At 44.0% G+C, this 18,277-nt stretch overlaps 1 protein-coding gene across 1 annotated transcript in view; it reads right to left on the reverse strand.

Moving 5' to 3' along the window:
• Positions 1–18,277, reverse strand: part of LOC126199440 (myogenesis-regulating glycosidase-like) — a 57,662-nt gene that overhangs the window by 27,027 nt on the left and 12,358 nt on the right. Inside the window, exon 2 of the mRNA XM_049936358.1 lies at positions 13,880–14,868. Within this exon, the coding sequence (XP_049792315.1) occupies positions 13,880–14,868 (989 nt within the window). The remainder of the gene's footprint in view (positions 1–13,879; positions 14,869–18,277) is intronic.

Below are 18,277 nucleotides of genomic sequence, written 5' to 3' on the forward strand. Positions count from 1 at the left end.
TATTTTGTGCTTGAACATTGCTGCTGTCTGTCGAGAAGTTGTCAGACGTAGTAACATCGCCATTAGGCCTACTGTCACGGAGTTTGACAGGCGAAGCTAGTTCCGTTAAATTTTAAGTAAAAACGTCTTTTTTGGTCGCCTCATGTAAGATACGTCATATATATAATATTGTTGTTCCATTTATATGGAGAGCGATAATTTTTTTTACAGGATCATTGTTCAAACAGCGTCTTTTGGCCTCCAAATGTAGTTCCTTGTTATTTATTTCAGTCTGACAGTGTCGTCTGGGGATCATTGATGTCGACATGACTACCAATAAGAGTTAATTACTTCCAAAAAACACATATAATACAACAGACAAAACCGACTTCTAATTCCTTCATACACAAAGTTATCGTTCCCCTTTGACAGAATTTTGAATTAACGGTAAGTAAGTTATACTGTTTAAAGCCGTCACTGTTCTGTTATATTTAGCCCAACACAAAAGCTCGATTGAAAAAGGTATACTGAAGGCTCTCAGTACTCTTCAAAATATTGGGGTGTGAAAATGCCGACATAATGTGTCCGTAAACCAGAAAAACAAACATGGGACCCTATTCCCATAGCATTGGCCACAGTTCCATCTTATGCACGGAAGACTGGTCACTACGTAAGCCTTCAGAAGTACGTATGTACTACCAAAATTTTCTTTTCTTTTAAGTTAACACTATTTTAAGTAGATTAAGGAAGGGCAAACCTACGTTTCTAGCATTTGTAGACTTAGAGAAAGCTTTTGACAATCTTGACTGGAATACTCTCTTTCAAATTCTGAAGGTGGCAGGGGTTAAATACAGGGAGTGAAAGGCTATTTACAATTTGTATAGACCAGATGGCAGTTATAAGAGGCGAGGGGCATGAAACGGAAGCAGTGGTTGGGACGGGAGTGAGACATGGTTGTAGCCTATCCCAGATGTTATTCAATCTGTATATTGAGCAAGCAGTGAAGGGAACAAAAGAAAAATTCGGAGTAGGAATTAAAATCCATGAAGAAAAAATAAAAACTTTGAGGTTCGCTGATGACATTGTAATTCTATCAGAGACAGCAAAAGACTTAGAAGAGCAGTTGAACGGAATAGATAGTGTCTTGAAAGGAGGATATAAGATGAACATCAACAAAAGCAAAACGAGAGTAATGGAATGTAGTCGAATTAAATCAGGTGATGCTGAGGAAATTAGATTAGGAAGTGAGACGCTTAAAGTAGTAAATGAGTTTTGCTATTTGGGGAGCAAAATAACTGATTATGGTCGAAGTAGAGAGGATATAAAATGTAGACTGGCAATGGCAATGAAAGCGATTCTGAAGAAGAGAAATTTATTAACATCGAGCATACATTTAAGTGTCAGGAAATCGTTTCTGAAAGTATTTGTATGGAGTGTGGCCATGTATGGAAGTGAAACGTGGACGATAAATACACTCCTGGAAATGGAAAAAAGAACACATTGACACCGGTGTGTCAGACCCACCATACTTGCTCCGGACACTGCGAGAGGGCTGTACAAGCAATGATCACACGCACGGCACAGCGGACACACCAGGAACCGCGGTGTCGGCCGTCGAATGGCGCTAGCTGCGCAGCATTTGTGCACCGCCGCCGTCAGTGTCAGCCAGTTTGCCGTGGCATACGGAGCTCCATCGCAGTCTTTAACACTGGTAGCATGCCGCGACAGCGTGGACGTGAACCGTATGTGCAGTTGACGGACTTTGAGCGAGGGCGTATAGTGGGCATGCGGGAGGCCGGGTGGACGTACCGCCGAATTGCTCAACACGTGGGGCGTGAGGTCTCCACAGTACATCGATGTTGTCGCCAGTGGTCGGCGGAAGGTGCACGTGCCCGTCGACCTGGGACCGGACCGCAGCGACGCACGGATGCACGCCAAGACCGTAGGATCCTACGCAGTGCCGTAGGGGACCGCACCGCCACTTCCCAGCAAATTAGGGACGCTGTTGCTCCTGGGGTATCGGCGAGGACCATTCGCAACCGTCTCCATGAAGCTGGGCTACGGTCCCGCACACCGTTAGGCCTTCTTCCGCTCACGCCCCAACATCGTGCAGCCCGCCTCCAGTGGTGTCGCGACAGGCGTGAATGGAGGGACGAATGGAGACGTGTCGTCTTCAGCGATGAGAGTCGCTTCTGCCTTGGTGCCAATGATGGTCGTATGCGTGTTTGGCGCCGTGCAGGTGAGCGCCACAATCAGGACTGCATACGACCGAGGCACACAGGGCCAACACCCGGCATCATGGTGTGGGGAGCGATCTCCTACACTGGCCGTACACCACTGGTGATCGTCGAGGGGACACTGAATAGTGCACGGTACATCCAAACCGTCATCGAACCCATCGTTCTACCATTCCTAGACCGGCAAGGGAACTTGCTGTTCCAACAGGACAATGCACGTCCGCATGTATCCCGTGCCACCCAACGTGCTCTAGAAGGTGTAAGTCAACTACCCTGGCCAGCAAGATCTCCGGATCTGTCCCCCATTGAGCATGTTTGGGACTGGATGAAGCGTCGTCTCACGCGGTCTGCACGTCCAGCACGAACGCTGGTCCAACTGAGGCGCCAGGTGGAAATGGCATGGCAAGCCGTTCCACAGGACTACATCCAGCATCTCTACGATCGTCTCCATGGGAGAATAGCAGCCTGCATTGCTGCGAAAGGTGGATATACACTGTACTAGTGCCGACATTGTGCATGCTCTGTTGCCTGTGTCTATGTGCCTGTGGTTCTGTCAGTGTGATCATGTGATGTATCTGACCCCAGGAATGTGTCAATAAAGTTTCCCCTTCCTGGGACAATGAATTCACGGTGTTCTTATTTCAATTTCCAGGAGTGTAGTTAGGATAAGAAGAGAATAGAAGCTTTCGAAATGTGGTGCTACAGAAGAATGCTGAAGATTAGATGGGTGGAGCACATAACTAATGAGAAGGTATTGAATAGAATTAGGGAGAAGAGAAATTTGTGGCACACCTGGACTAGAAGAAGGGATCGGTTGGTAGGACATGTTCTGAGACATCAAGGGATCACCAATTTAGTATTGGAGGGCAGCGTGGAGGGTAAAAATCGTAGAGGGAGACCAAGAGATGAACACACTAAGCAGATTCAGAAGGATGTAGGTTGCAGTAGGTACTGGGAGATGAAGAAGCTTGCACAGGATAGAGTAGCATGGAGAGCTGCATCAAACCAGTCTCTGGACTGAAGACCACAACAACAACAACATATTTGGTGTGAAACCTTATGTAGATTCAAAATGTGCACCCGTAAGCTTCTGTCGATAACCACGGCTTGATGAAAGTTGAATTTTTCTCGTCATTGCCACTTTTACGCAATCCCGTCCCCCCCCCCCCACCCTCCCTCTCCCCCAGTATGTGACCCACAACGTTAGAACTGGGTATGAGATAAAAATTTTTGACAAACTGCTTTTGATCGCTAAATACACCTCCTTAATTTACATCGTCGTTTCCGCTAATACTATTATCAGATCTGTAATTAAGATTAAAGGAGCATAAGAATGAGAGCTGTTTGTTCCACATTATCAGGCTACAAAAGACGAAAAATTAAGAAGTTGGAAAAGGTTTTGAATGTTCCCTCAGCAAAACTTAGAACTCGTAGAACAACTTTTGAGATTCATTAAGATATACATATATACTAAGCGATCTACACAGCTTTATTCACAAAAAATCTACAATGATCGCAGACCTGGTTAGGAAATTTATTTCCAATTTTTCATAAAACTAGTAGATAGGTATTACAGAAAAATTGTGCAATATTATAACATGGAAACTGCACTAAAATTAGCTTGAAAAATCGATTATATACCTTATAGAGGCATTCTTTTGAGTAAGACTCCAGTTGTTGCAGGAACAGAGAATAGAACTGAATTAGCACAATTGTTCGCACTATTGACATGCCGAACAGTGATAAAAGGTCGATGTATTGAACGAAATTAAAATTCATCACTGGGGAAGCTATTATTCGTTAACATCAACACTGCTTACCGCTATCCGCACTTGCTATTCATTCGCAAATGGGTGTGACAATAATTTACTTTCAGGACGTCCAGTTCCCCTAATTTCAGCGTTGTGATCTCCATGCGTGATGAACGCTGACGGAAGCAGTGTGTTTGTGGACGCGTTTGCAATGTGGGCTCTCGCAAATACGTGAGAAACCTGTTTCGCGGTACACAATTCCTTTTTTGTACCTTCTTACACCTGTCCAATACTATCAAGTCTTTCTGTCTCACATTTAAGAACTGATGTATCTCAACTGGAACTGGACGTTTTCGTCAGGTTACAGTATGAGCACCAGGCACAAAGCGGCATGTTAACGTGTTAACTAGCAAATTATCTATTTACGAGGTGTGGCTAGACAAAAACCGGACTAGTACTGGTGAAACAATAAAACGAATGCAATAAGGCTGAAAGTCGCGTGGCCTGTCACGTGACTCTCGCTCCGCCTACTGCTCGTTTCATCTACCTCCTGCACTCAGTCTGCCCGTGGCGTCTGTTTTAAGTAGTTGACGTTTTGTCTGTGCGTCGGAAAATGTTGAGTGTACAGAGAGAACAGCGTGTTAACATCAAATTTTGTTTCAAACTAGGAAAATCTGCAAGTGAAACGTTTGTAATGTTACAACAAGTGTACGGCGATGATTGTTTATCGCGAACACAAGTGTTTGAGTGGTTTAAACGATTTAAAGATGGCCGCGAAGACACCAGTGATGACACTCGCACTGGCAGACCATTGTCAGCAAAAACTGATGCAAACATTGAAAAAATCGGTAAACTTGTTCGACACTTTCCTTGTCAACTCCTGTTAACTCAGACACTGCTCTGATAGTTAAACGGCGATCTTGTCGAACAAGTTTATCGATTTTTTCAATGTTTGCATCAGTTTTTGCTGACAATGGTCTGCCAGTGCGAGTGTCATCACTGGTGTCTTCGCGGCCATCTTTAAATCGTTTAAACCACTCAAACACTTGTGTTCGCGATAAACAATCATCGCCGTACACTTGTTGTAACATTACAAATGTTTCACTTGCAGATTTTCCTAGTTTGAAACAAAATTTGATGTTAACACGCTGTTCTTTCTGTACACTCAACATTTTCCGACGCACAGACAAAACGTCAACTACTTAAAACAGACGCCACGGGCAGACTGAGTGCAGGAGGCAGATGAAACTCGAGCAGTAGGCGGAGCGAGAGTCACGTGACAGGCCACGCGAATTTCAGCCTTATTGCATTCGTTTTATTGTTTCACCAGTACTAGTCCGGTTTTTTTCTAGCCACACCTCGTAATTTCATGTTGCAGCACAAAGTGCCACAGATATCGCTGCGGTTGTAAGCTAGACGGCTCTGCTCCTTGAAATTGAAATAATGCTTACTGCTGGGGTGACATCGCTGCGCTTTCTTACGAAAGAAACCTCACACAGAGCAATTAACAGTATTTAGTGATACTTTTACGCTGACAAAATAAGCCCGTGACTAGTGGTACAGCCCGTCAATAAATATTTCTCTCACGACGATTAATCCAACATAAATGTACGAAACCGACCAAGAAAAGTCAAAAACTGATCAGATGAACTTCTTAAGCGATCTGTTTCGTGTTGAATTACTCTTCCTTACGGCTCTTTCAGTCAATCTGAACGTACAACCTGCCTTACCACGGCTAAGTTTCCATGGTTGTTCTTGTAAGGAATATAAAACTACAGCACAACTTGAAGCACAAGACAGAGCCCAGAACTATTATCATGCAACAACCACATCCTTCCGCCACTGGTCACTGTACTGCGTGATCAGCTGCAGCAACCGCTCCTGTGTCGACAGACCTGGGGCCGGACCAGTCTGAGTCAAGTCTCAACAGCCGGACAGCTGCAGATAACAACAGTCGGTCGTTGCCACTGTTCTAGATAGTTCGGCGTGACATACAAAGACTATTACTACCAGGAATTCAGCGAACAGCAGCAATATTTATAGTCAACGAAACCAGCCCGTCATCTTGCAGTAGCTGTTGCCATCATGTCCACCCAGTCTGTGACAGGCAGAGCCACTTTAGTGATACGCTCGTTTACCAACACCAGCATCCCGACCTCTGCGCGCTCCGTGCCGTCTACTCGGGGCTGCGAAGGGTCCACCCATCCTCGCCCCTGCCAAGGTATCGACGAGAGACTTGCGTGTCCAGCACCACTGGGCGTGGCGCAGTCCGATGTATTGAGCGCAGTGCTGTTATCTACACTGTCCTTGAGATCACCGCACAGGGAGTCACTGAAAAACCAGTTCACTTTGCCCACCTCGGCGCTGATAGCATCAGAGATCAACAATTGTAAACAACTGCAGAAAGAAATTCCTGTATCTTTGAACTACCTTCTCCTGCTGCGCCTGCATTCGTCTTCGGCGGGGAATAGCCCCCCCCCCCCCCCCCATTCGTTCAGCCATTCATCCTGCTGTATTCTATTTTAAATTGATCAGAAAAGTAAGTCTTGGATAATAAAACGTAATTATTCACAAGCATCTTGCCATAAGCCAACATGTTAATTCAAAAGTAATCAAGGAACACATACAGTGCACAGTAGATCTGTGACGACGAACGTTACTACTCTGAAGTGAAGTGCGTTCCTTGATTACTGTTGAAACAACATATAGGCTTATGGCATAATGCCTGTAAATAGTTATAATTTGTCATGGGTCTGACTATAATGTCACATTATACCTCAGGATAGTCCGTTTCAGACCGAAACTGGTTGTCTCATAAGGTGACGATAAAGCTGACTGCAAACCATGATTTTCCAAAACATCTTTTATTTACGTTTAAGAGTCAGCTACCAGTCATTGCAAAAAGTCGACAATCATTTTGCCACCCTCTCTGCATCCCGTAACAAGTCTGTAGCGATGCCACTCCCTTGTTCACAGCTGCGCAGTCTGTGGCCCCACCGCACTGCACTGAGGCACACTGGAAACACTGGCGGTGCCTCTTTTTGTTTATTGTGTAATATCGGCGGCGGGTGTGCCGGCCAGCCTGGATGTGGTTTTAAGGCGGTTTTCCACATCCTACTAGGTGAATACCGGGCTGGTCCCCACGTCCCGCCTCAGTTACACGACTCGCAGACATTTGAAACACATTCACACTATTTCACGATTTCCACTAGACGCAGACAGCTGGGCTACACTACTTCGGTCCCGGGGGGTATGGGGTGGCGGCAGGAAGGGCATCCGGCCACCCCTTAAAATTAACCATGCCAATTCCGTACATAACCCTGCCGACCCTGCGCACAATGCGGGATAAAGGCAGTAGCGAAAGAAAGAAAAAAGTGTGGAGTAATATCGAAGGATTTGGGGATATCAAGAACCCCAGATTAAATCTCAGGTCTTTTCGACGACTGGAATTAAAATGTGTCACCAGAACTCTTTAAGTTTTTTGATTTGGAGCGATGTTTAAAAATGTCACTATCCGTCAAGTACTTTCTTAAGTTTTGTGTGTTTGACGGCATAGTGCCTGCTTGTAAACTTAGATATATTTAGGTTTCTTTCTAGGTGAAATTTAAACTGAGTGACTCTGGAGGTATCTCACACAAAACCTTGTTCAACTTCGTACTTCCATATAATAGCGGTCAGTTTCATCCTACAAAATGACCAGGTTCTACGAATTAAGGTTCGTATCATCAATGAATACTCAGTAAGTATTCAGTAAGTAAGGTAATACATATTTCTGTAAGCAGATTGGTTTTAGTCAGGATTTCAGGACACCATATTACTCCACACTGTTTTGGCTACAAAATCCCATTTTTCAACATAATCTCTGTTCAGCACGACGGCCTTACGCCACCCTTCTGGGAGTGCTTGTATGCCCACATGGTACCCCTCTACTGTTCGACTCGGAGCCAGCGCCTTGCTGCATCAGTAACCTCACCGTCATGCACGTACTCTTCCCGCGTTGTGCATCATCCTTTGGGCCAGGAACCGCGCGACCGCTACGGTCGCAGGTTCGAATCCTGCCTCGGGCATGGATGTGTGTGATGTCCTTAGGTTAGTTAGGTTTAAGTAGTTCTAAGTTCTAGGGGACTGATGACCTCAGCAGTTAAGTCCCATAGTGCTCAGAGCCATTTGAACCAAGGAAATGGAAGTCGTAAGGCGCGAGATCCTGCCTGTAGGGTGAACGAAGAAGAACAGTCCAATTAAATTTAGTGAGCTCCTCTCAGGTGCCTAGACTTGCGTGAAACATTGCTTTGCCATGAAGAAGGAGAAGTTCGTTTGTATGTTTGCAGAGACGAACACAATGAAGCTGTTTTTTTTCGATTTCCTGAGGGTACCACAATACACTTCAGAGTTCATCGTTGCACCATATGATGGAAATCAAACAGAATAACCAAGTCAGAGTCCCAGAAGACCGTCGCTATGATTTTACCTGCTGTGGGTGGCTTTGAACTTTTTCCGCGGGGGTCTAATGCCATTTCAAGGATTGCTGTTTTTTTCCGATACGAACTGACAAACCCATGTATCATCGCCTGTGAGGATGTTAGAAAAAACGTTCTCTCGATCACCCTCGTAACGCGCAAATAATTCTGCAGAGTTGGTCCTTCGTTGCTCTTTATGGCATTCTGTTATGCGGCGAGGTATACAGTGTGCACGCACCGAAGTACCCCAGCTAGTGGACGAGTGTGTCAGCACTACCAACAGACATCCAATTGAGCAGCGAGGAATTCGATTGTGACCCATTGATCACCTCGAATCAGAGTATCCGTACGTTCCAACGTAGCAGGCGTTACAGCTGTGTGTGGCCGGCCGGCACGTGGGAGATTGGAAAGGTTTGCGTGATCTTGTTGCGATGATGACAGATGCCTCGCCCAACGACTCACCGTGCTTTTGTTCACTGCCTGGCCTCCACCTATCGGAACTTCGTGAAACTATAAGGGCTGAAGCGGGAATATTCCACTATGTCCGACAGCAAATTCCGCATTTTTTTCAACCGAAATTGGCAGAGAAGAAAAAAGTGTTGCATTACTTATTGAATGCCCCCCGTAAGTTAGGAATTGCATTTAATACTTCCATTTCCAGATGAAACGTTTGAGAATAAAGGAGGCGTGCTGCGACACACTATGGTACCAGACAGAAAATAGTGCAGTGGGATCGGGGTCTTAACAGAAACGGCATGCGGTTGCAATAGTGCTGCCAGACGCCAGACTGCACAGCGTCACGCCGCAATGTACGTGGCGGCTTTACTGCCCCCAACACTCAGTCGCCGATTAACGCCATCTTTGTTCTACCATGTTTTTCAGGCGCGAGGGAGGGCGGCGGTATTTAGTCAAACAGATTTAAAGCAGACCGTAAGCTCTTCTCCTCGGAGTAGTCTCTCCCCTAAAACTGACGTCATACAAGGATCCTCCTACTACCACTAAGCTAGTCCCTCATTCCTTAACATATACAGGGTGGTCAGAAAATGTCTGAAACGCTTGTCGTGATGTTGTAGGGCAGATTGTACTGTGACATAAATGTTAAGAAAAAAATTCGATACGTTGCGCCGTTTCCGAGTTATTTAGCATTGAAGTTAGCCAATAAGGTCTTTGGCTACATTCAGTGCTTAATAACTCGGAAACGGCGCAACGTATCGCATTTTTTTCTTAACAGTTATGTCTCAGTTCAATCTGCCCTACAACATCACGACAAGCGTTTCAGCCATTTTCTGACCACCCTGTATATTCTACATCTAGATCTACATCAACAGCCGCATTCCGCAAAACCGCTGTGAAATCCATGGCAGCAGGTTGTTTCTATTGTACTAGCTATGGGGGCTTCTTCTCGCTCCAATCACGTTCGGAGCGCGGGAAGAATGGCGCCTGTATTGGCGCTGTAATTGATCTAATGTTGATCTCTCTATCCCTGTGGGAGCGACACGTAAGGGTTTTAGTACATTCCTGGACTCATCAGTATTCTCGAAACTTTCTAAGTAGGTTTTTACAATACAGTTTGTATCTATCTCCAGCCGTCCGTCATCTAAAGCTACATCTGAATCTAAACTCTGCAAACAAGAGTGAAGTGCACTGCGGAGGGTACACCCCATTGTACTAATTATTAGGGCTTTTTGATTTTCGATGCGCGTATGGAGCGTGGGCAGAACGATTGCCTAAATGGTTCTGTGCATGCTGCAATTAGTCCATTCTTGTGTTCACAGTCCCTATGGGAGAGATAAGTAGGACCTTGTAACGTTCTTCTACATTCGTCGGTTTAAGGTGATATCAGAAAATTTATGAGTTAATTTTCACGGGAAGTTTGCGCCCATATTCAAGCGTCGGCCATTTCATTTCTTTCAGTATCTTCGTGACTCTCTTTCATGGGTCAAACAAACCTGTGGCCATTCGAGCCGTCTTTATCTGTAACCATTCAATGTCCTGTGTTAGTCCTATTTGGTACAGGTCCCATACACATAGCAATATTCTAGGATGGGTCGCACGGGTGATTTGTACACAATCTCCTTTGTAAACTGACTACATTTCCCTAGTATTATGCCAATGAAACGCAGTCTGCCACCTACTTTACTTATGACTGAGACTATGGGGTGATTCCATTTCACAGTCCCACAAACTGTTATACTCAGGTACACGTACGAGTTGACCTATTCTAACTGTGGCTCATTTGTATTATAGTCATAAAATACTACCTTTTCTTCGTTTTGTGAAGTCTGCAGTTTTACATTTCTGAAACACTGGAGCAAATTGTTAGTCTTTCCATCTTTTTGAAATTTTATCGAGAGCTGACTGAATATTTCTGCAGCTCATGGAGTAGCCTTCAATTTTGTTTATTTCGCATATTCATTTACTTCTCAATTCTGTGGAGAATATGCTCACTAACATTATTATGAGTCTACTTCTTTTTTTTTAGCTTCCTTCTTTAACGTCACATCTGAAGCATTTCAGTTCTCTTCATGTTTTACCATAGTCCACTACGATGATTCTTCGGCTACATGCAAATGCCTCTGACATCGTCACATCGATGTTAGTTCATAGTGAATGGGGTAATGGAGAATTCAACTTGAGAAGAATCATATTTTGGTTCGAGAACTGCATTTTAATGTTTTTGAACCAGGGTTCCGCCAACTCCCACAAGGAGCACAATAGACTGCACGCCGAAAAGTTCCACTAAAATTTCTCACTGGACAATTCTAGATCACCTATCTGTTCCTGACAAGCAGACGCTACTTCCTTTTGTGATCTTTTTCTCTAGTATTTTATCCAAATATTAATAGAATCATCAGAATCAAGTTTTACCACGACAACAGAGCACTGCAGCTCACAACGAACTACTAAATGTAGACGGAGTGCAAAGGAGGCCACTATAACACTGCTTGCCTATATCCCATTGTTGACGATCAGCGACATTCTTTTTCTGTTGTTTCAAAAGGTAGATATTACTTGACTCATTATTGCTTACCTACCATGGATACGCATCTAGTAATTTCCCAGTCATATATGCGAATTCAAACTTATAGAAGTGCTAAATTGATGATGAAATGTTCTTGGGCTTATATACGGGTGGCTTCGCCAGGATATGGTGACACGTCGCGGAATTTCTATGTTGCCACCTGGCTGCAAGTCCGAGAAGATTTCATCAGCAGTATACGACGGGAAAGTTTACACTCACATGCTGAAACTTTAAATGGAAATCAATGGACATATCTAAAATAATACAACAAATAAGTGAGGCCTGCATATTAATGGACTAAACAAGAATGAGATAGCCACTATTCACCACACTAAAGCCTCACCCTAAAAGCTTAGTTTACAGCTCCAACAGTTCTGCTCCCATCGACAGCTAGAAGAGAGCACATGTCCCTACTTACACCGATTTCTGCACTTTCGTCGCACTATCACACTCAGTCGAAACGTGGAATATAATGAGACGCGAAACAGCCGGGTAGTTGGTTTCAGCGACCACAGCTCACTGAACCCCTCTGCCAGTCATTCTTCCTTTCACAGCCGGATGGCCCTCTGGTGTCCAACAAAATAAGCCTTGTAGAAATTGGCAAATACGTTCCTGTGGACACCACTCATGGTATGTCTCCTGTTTGACTAGATGTCAAAAAATACGCCCGTCAAGTGAAGCCTGATCAGGTATACCTGTTGTTTGGTCACTTCAGGCAGGACTGCGGCATCAAAAGTGGAGTCATGCCCACTAAACCCACATTCAATGCGAAGACGAGTTGTCCAGATTGTAAGACCCATACAAGGTGGTGATTAACCTTTTTTATCAAGGGTTTTCGTATGCGGCTGGAAAGGCCAACACCATGTTAACAAATTAGAAATGTATGGTCATACCGCGGTTTAAAGAGGGATATTTAAATGTTGTCCTTTCAAGAGGCTGGAGACAAACGAAATTTAAGAAAGGGTGAAAAGGCTTTCTTCCCTCCTCCCGGTGGAATGCGACAACTTACTGTAGTGTATCCTATCGCTAGCAGGTGGTGTGTCATGTGCCGCAGACAAAGCAGAATCCAGTTCTCTCATCGAGAATTTGAACGCCCCCACCGACTTCAGCAGACACACTGCGGCATCTTAAAGTTAAATCCATATTGACCGGGGAGGGGGGGGGGGGGGCAAAAAGATGAGACTGGTTTCGCACTAAAGCAACGATTGGGCGTCTCCTACCTGCCAGACGGACCTTCTCAATCGTCTCCTCTGGGCCTATTGTGTTCTGGGATTTCTGACACGATCTCTTCTTGCGTACCATAATTACCCGTTGACGTGAAGCCTCACAACCCGAAATAACTTACAATCGTGAAAATAACTCTTCGTCATGCACAAAATAGTACACTATGCATGTATGTGGGTGTTGTAGATGTAGAACTGAGCAAGAATACTGGCGGACTGTGACACGACGCAGTGTTAAATGTGTCTTTACCGTCTCAATTTAAGAACGACAATTCATAGGACCATTCACGGTAAATTTGGGATCCAAACCCGCTTGTGCATAGGGGCTATACCATACTTTTGACCGAGCGAGGTGGCGCAGTGGTTAGCACACTGGACTCGCATTCGGGAGGACGACGGTTCAATCCCGTCTCCGGCCATCCTGATTTAGGTTTTCCGTGATTTCCCTAAATCGTTTCAGGCAAATGCCGGGATGGTTCCTTTGAAAGGGCACGGCCGATTTCCTTCCCAATCCTTCCCTAACCCGAGCTTGCGCTCCGTCTCTAATGACCTCGTTGTCGACGGGACGTTAAACACTAACCACCACCACCATACTTTTGAGTCTTGTTGTTATTACGTCTGTCAGACGACGCTCACTGTACGACAGCTCTGCCATTATACGGACCATGATTTCCGCAACAGCGTATTGAAACTGGAGTTTGAAGGTGAAATTTCGGATTCTACAATCGTGGTGTGAAGCGGATGCGATGGGCACAGGACGGTTTGTTGTAAAATAGTATAAGATGTCACTGAAGACACCACCACTGGTTCAGCTATATAAGGATCAGGACATCGTCTTCGCGGCAATAATTTACCACCTGACGGTGACCTAGGATTATCCTGACGAATACTCGTGGAAAATTTACCATTTGACGTCTGTATAAGTTCGATAATACAGTGCACCATCTTATTGATTCCGAACGGAGCTAAAATAGTTTTTAAAACCGTCTCTGCAATATTGCAGACTTCTAGTACGCTATCGGGAGCAATATCAGTGAGTAACTGGCGGCATTTGATAGGCCATAGATCAGGCTACTGCCCAAAGGATGTGGTTTCTCGCGGACTCCTCGCTGCGTCACGCCGCTGCCGACATAGCGGCGATAGGAGGTCCTACAAAGAAGTTTATTGCTCATGAGTCCAGAAACTAGGAACCTGAAACGATGCTACTTACCCAGAGTCGATTCGCCCACCACGCTGCTGCTTCAGGATTAGTGAAGTCGATGATATGGCCTACTCCGTTCCACCAATTAGTGCTGGAGCTACCGTTGGTGTCATTTAGGAAGAAGGCGTTCGCTATTCCCTCCGAGAGGTAGGGCTCGCATCCGCGATTCACAAACGGATGTATCCAGAGGGTTACACGGAATCCTAAAGCGTGCAGGTCATTTGTGAGTGTTTTTATGTCAGGGAACTTGGTCGTATTAAATTCGAAGCTTCCGTAGCAGGTTTCCCAGTTGTCGTCTATTTCAATCTGGCTGTTGTTGAATCCATAGGCGAGGACCTCGGCGGCCATCTGCCTGACCTTCATCTCGTCGACGTCGTCCTTGTAGCGCGCCCACGTGGACCAGATGGGGTGTGTGGTCATACGCTCGTCTGGGATCCCCGTCGGCGTGCCCAGGTAGTTCTGCACGGCGAACTCGTGGGCCTGCCTCGCATCGTCGAACATGCACAGGTCCCACTCCAAGACGATGAGCGGTCTTCCTGACGGGTACGGATCCTGGTTCTTCGCAATGAAGCACAAAGCGTCGACCGAATCGTTGGTATTCTGGTCGATAAAAAGAGGAACGTGGGCTGGAATATGGACGAATCTCCCGTCAGAGAACAACCAGTAACGCACAGCAACTCCGACGTGGTCTGATTGTTTGGTCACGTACGAATACTGGCTGTAAACGTTGTTCTCTATGGGCCAGTACTGCCGGTACTGCTCGAGGCCTCCAAAGATGTGACTACCCGAGTGGTTCTGGCAACTGGTGAGGACTGCCGTCGAAGAGTTGACCCACTGCCTGAAGGTTGCACACTGGCTGACTCTCTCGTTCCTGCGGACGGTTATTTTAGTCCTGCTGAAGTGGAAGCAGTCTTCGTCAGAGTCACTCTTAGAACACGCCGCAGGAAGGCCTTCGTCGCTGGGTGTCAGAATGTAGCCCAGCTCAACCTCACGGCCATCTGCAACATGTAGTTAGTCAGTTTATTTACAAGTAAAGAATGAAGAGCGCATATAACATGCAGAAGTAAAAGTCATGCCAAAAATTTGAAAACATTTAATGATTTTACCCTGTGAATGAAATTATAGAGAAAGGCGTATAACATGCTGAAGAGAAGTACAGAAAATAGTTGGAAAATTTTCTAGGTTGTGTTGTCTGTCAAGTGATACATGCTCTAATAGCATTCGTAGATATCCAGTTCAAGCTAGAGGACGGAAGCCAAAGTATCTAGAGAAGAGGCGGGGCTGAGAAGGTAACAAACACATTATCTGAGATAACAATTTTGAGAGCTGTCGGTTGCAATTACGAACTTCCTCCATCATAACTGAACTATCATTACATAAAAATAAATTATTTGATCAAACGACAGTTTTCTTTACCATCTGTACATAGTAACACATCTATTTTTCAGGTCGAAATCATACATTTTCACTCAGCTCTGAAATCGAAATCTCTCCTGCTTCGATGCAAAACAATGAATAATGTCTCCTACTGATACTAATGAGTAGTGAGACATATGCTTTGTTTCTTGTGACTTAAAAGCTTTAACACATCATGGATATTTAGTCTTACTGAATTTGATTTACATTACGGATTCTTACGTTTACTTCATACTGCTTTTTTATTTTTATTACAAAATGAGTGCTATAGCTATCGTTACACAAGAATCGTTTTAGATTACAAATTCGTTTCCTACTTCAGGTTGTTGCAAAGGAAATGCTACTTTCAGTTCACCATAACACAAATACAGTTTTAGGGCCCTGTGGACGATTTGTTGGCACATTCATAGTCGGAGCCCTTTCCTTAGTACACTTGTCTCATGCTACGTCCCTCGAGGTACCCTTTCTGAGTAGGATCTATGAAACATGACTGAAGTTAGACTTCTTTTATAGGTTTCTCAGTCTTCCGAAGTATTGTCAAAGTCAAGTTTTATGCATGTCTTTTTCTCTATATTGTTCCACTACATTTCATTTTATGGTGAAACTCATTTCAGTCTTATGCCAGTTATGCCACTTGCTTATTATACTAGTGAAAGCGTACCTTTCCTAATGTACAGCTTTATTTACGTATTGTTTTGATGTTGCTAAACTATTAATAGAGATGGTACCTACTGTCTCAATTAAGTAATTTCCCAACCAAAGACCATTCTTCTCAAAGAAATATTTTTCGAAAAAAAGAAAAACAATAGAGTTGCGTTATTTTCTGCAAGAACACATTAAAGAACTTTTTTATAGTCGTTATGCGACAATCACTGTCGTAAAATGCAGTTAATGAAGAAAATAATTATGAAACGCCATACTGCAACTTTTCTACTAATACCTTTTCTTCACCAATGACCGTACACGTATAAGCCAGTACATTCTTTTTTATGGTGACAATGGACGTGCTTAGTCGAATATTTCTTATTATATCTTTACGAGTATGTGTATACTCTTTAATGTAACTTCTTAAGGTGTATCAGTGTTTTTAGGCTCATATGAGAGAACTACACTTGTTTTAGTAGTGTAAGAGATTTAGTTCCTGAGATTTTCATCCATATCTTCATCTATGTGGATACTCTGCAAATCACACATAAGTGCCTGGCAGGGGGACATCGAACCTTCACATTACTCTCTGTTATTCCAATCTCGAACTGTGCGTGGAAAAAAAACTAACACCTATATCTTTTAGTGCGAGCTCTGATTTTCCTTATTTTATTATGATGATCGTTTCTCCCTACTCGGAGGAGGAAGTTGGTGATTGATAATTCGTGAGAAGATTCTGTCGCTACAAAAAACACCTTAGTTTTAATGATATCCACCTCAAATTCTGTATAATTTTAATGACACCCTTTCCCCTATTTCGCGATAATACATAACTTTCTGCTCTTCCTTGACCTTTCTCGATGTACTCCATTAATCCTATATGTTAACGATCCCAGATCGAGCAGCAGTGCTCCGAAAGAGGACGGACAAGTGTTGTGTAGGCTGATTCTTTAGTAGATATGTTGCATTTTGTTAGTGTCCTGCCAATAAAAGACAGTCTTTGGTTCGCCTTCCCCGCAACAATTTCTATGTGTTGTTTCCAATTTAAGTTGTTCGTAAGTGTAATTCCAAGGCATTTAGGTAAATTTACGGGCTTTAAATTTGACTGATTTATCGTGTAAGCGAAGTTTAACGGATTCCTTTTAGCACTCATGCGGATGACCTCACATTTCCCATTATTTAGTGTCAATTGCCAATTTTTGCACCATACAGATATCTTTTCTGATTAATTTTGCAATTTGTTTTGGTCTTCTGATTACTCTGCTAGACGATAAAAGACAGCATCATCTGCAAACAATTTAAGACGGTTGCTCAGATTGTCCCCTAATCCCGTCAAATAACTGAGAGGATATTCCACAAACACGCAGTTTCACTGCAAGTCTCTTATGTAGTATAGTGCCAAAAGCCTTCTGTAAAACTAGAAATACGGAATCCATTTTATATCCCTTGTCAATAGCACTCAACACTTAGCGTGTGTAAACAGCTAGTTGTGTTTCACAAGAACGATGATTACTAAATCCGTGTTGACTATGTGTCAATAGACTGTTCTCTTGAAGCTAATACATAATGTTCGAACACAATACATGCTCCAGAATTTTGCTGCATACCGACGTTAATGATATGGGCCTGTAATGTAGTGGATTACTCCTATCACTTTTTTGGATATTGGGGTGATTTGTATAACTTTCCAGTCTTTGGGTACGGATCTTTCATCGAGCAAGCGGTTGTATATGATTGTGAAGTATGAAGCTACTGCATCAGCACACTCTGAAAGGAACGTAATTGGTATACAGTGTTGACCGGAAGACTTGTTTTTATTAAGTGATTTGAAGCAACTTAAATCACTTGCTTCACTTCTCAGAGAACATCTAAGTTTCTCATGTAGGCAGCTTCTATTTATTCTTTAATTTTCTAGTTATTTTACATGTATGGCAAGTTAAATTGTTCACAAATGGCCCTATAGTTTTGTTCTTTTCCTCGCAGAAACATTATGACCAGCTAACTAATAACTTGTTGGTCTAAATTCGGGAGAACGACGGTTCAATCCCACGCCCGGCCATCCTGATTTAGGTTTTCCGTGAATTCCCTAAATCTCTCCAGGCAAATGCCGGGATGGTTCCTTTGAAAGGGCACGGCCGACTTCCTTCCCCGTCTTTCCCTAATCCGATGAAACTGATGACCTCGCTGTCTGGTCTCCTACCCCGAACAACCCAACGCCCCCCCCCCCCCTTTTCCCCTCTTCTCCCCGACTACTGTCTACCTGTGAAAGCCGCTCTGCATGAAATGGATTCAAAAAGTCCTAAAGGTTTCGAGTGATATGTAGCCGCGGATGTCAAAAATCACACA

This window comes from Schistocerca nitens, chromosome 8, assembly GCF_023898315.1.
Source record: "Schistocerca nitens isolate TAMUIC-IGC-003100 chromosome 8, iqSchNite1.1, whole genome shotgun sequence".
Classification (NCBI taxonomy): domain Eukaryota; kingdom Metazoa; phylum Arthropoda; class Insecta; order Orthoptera; family Acrididae; genus Schistocerca; species Schistocerca nitens.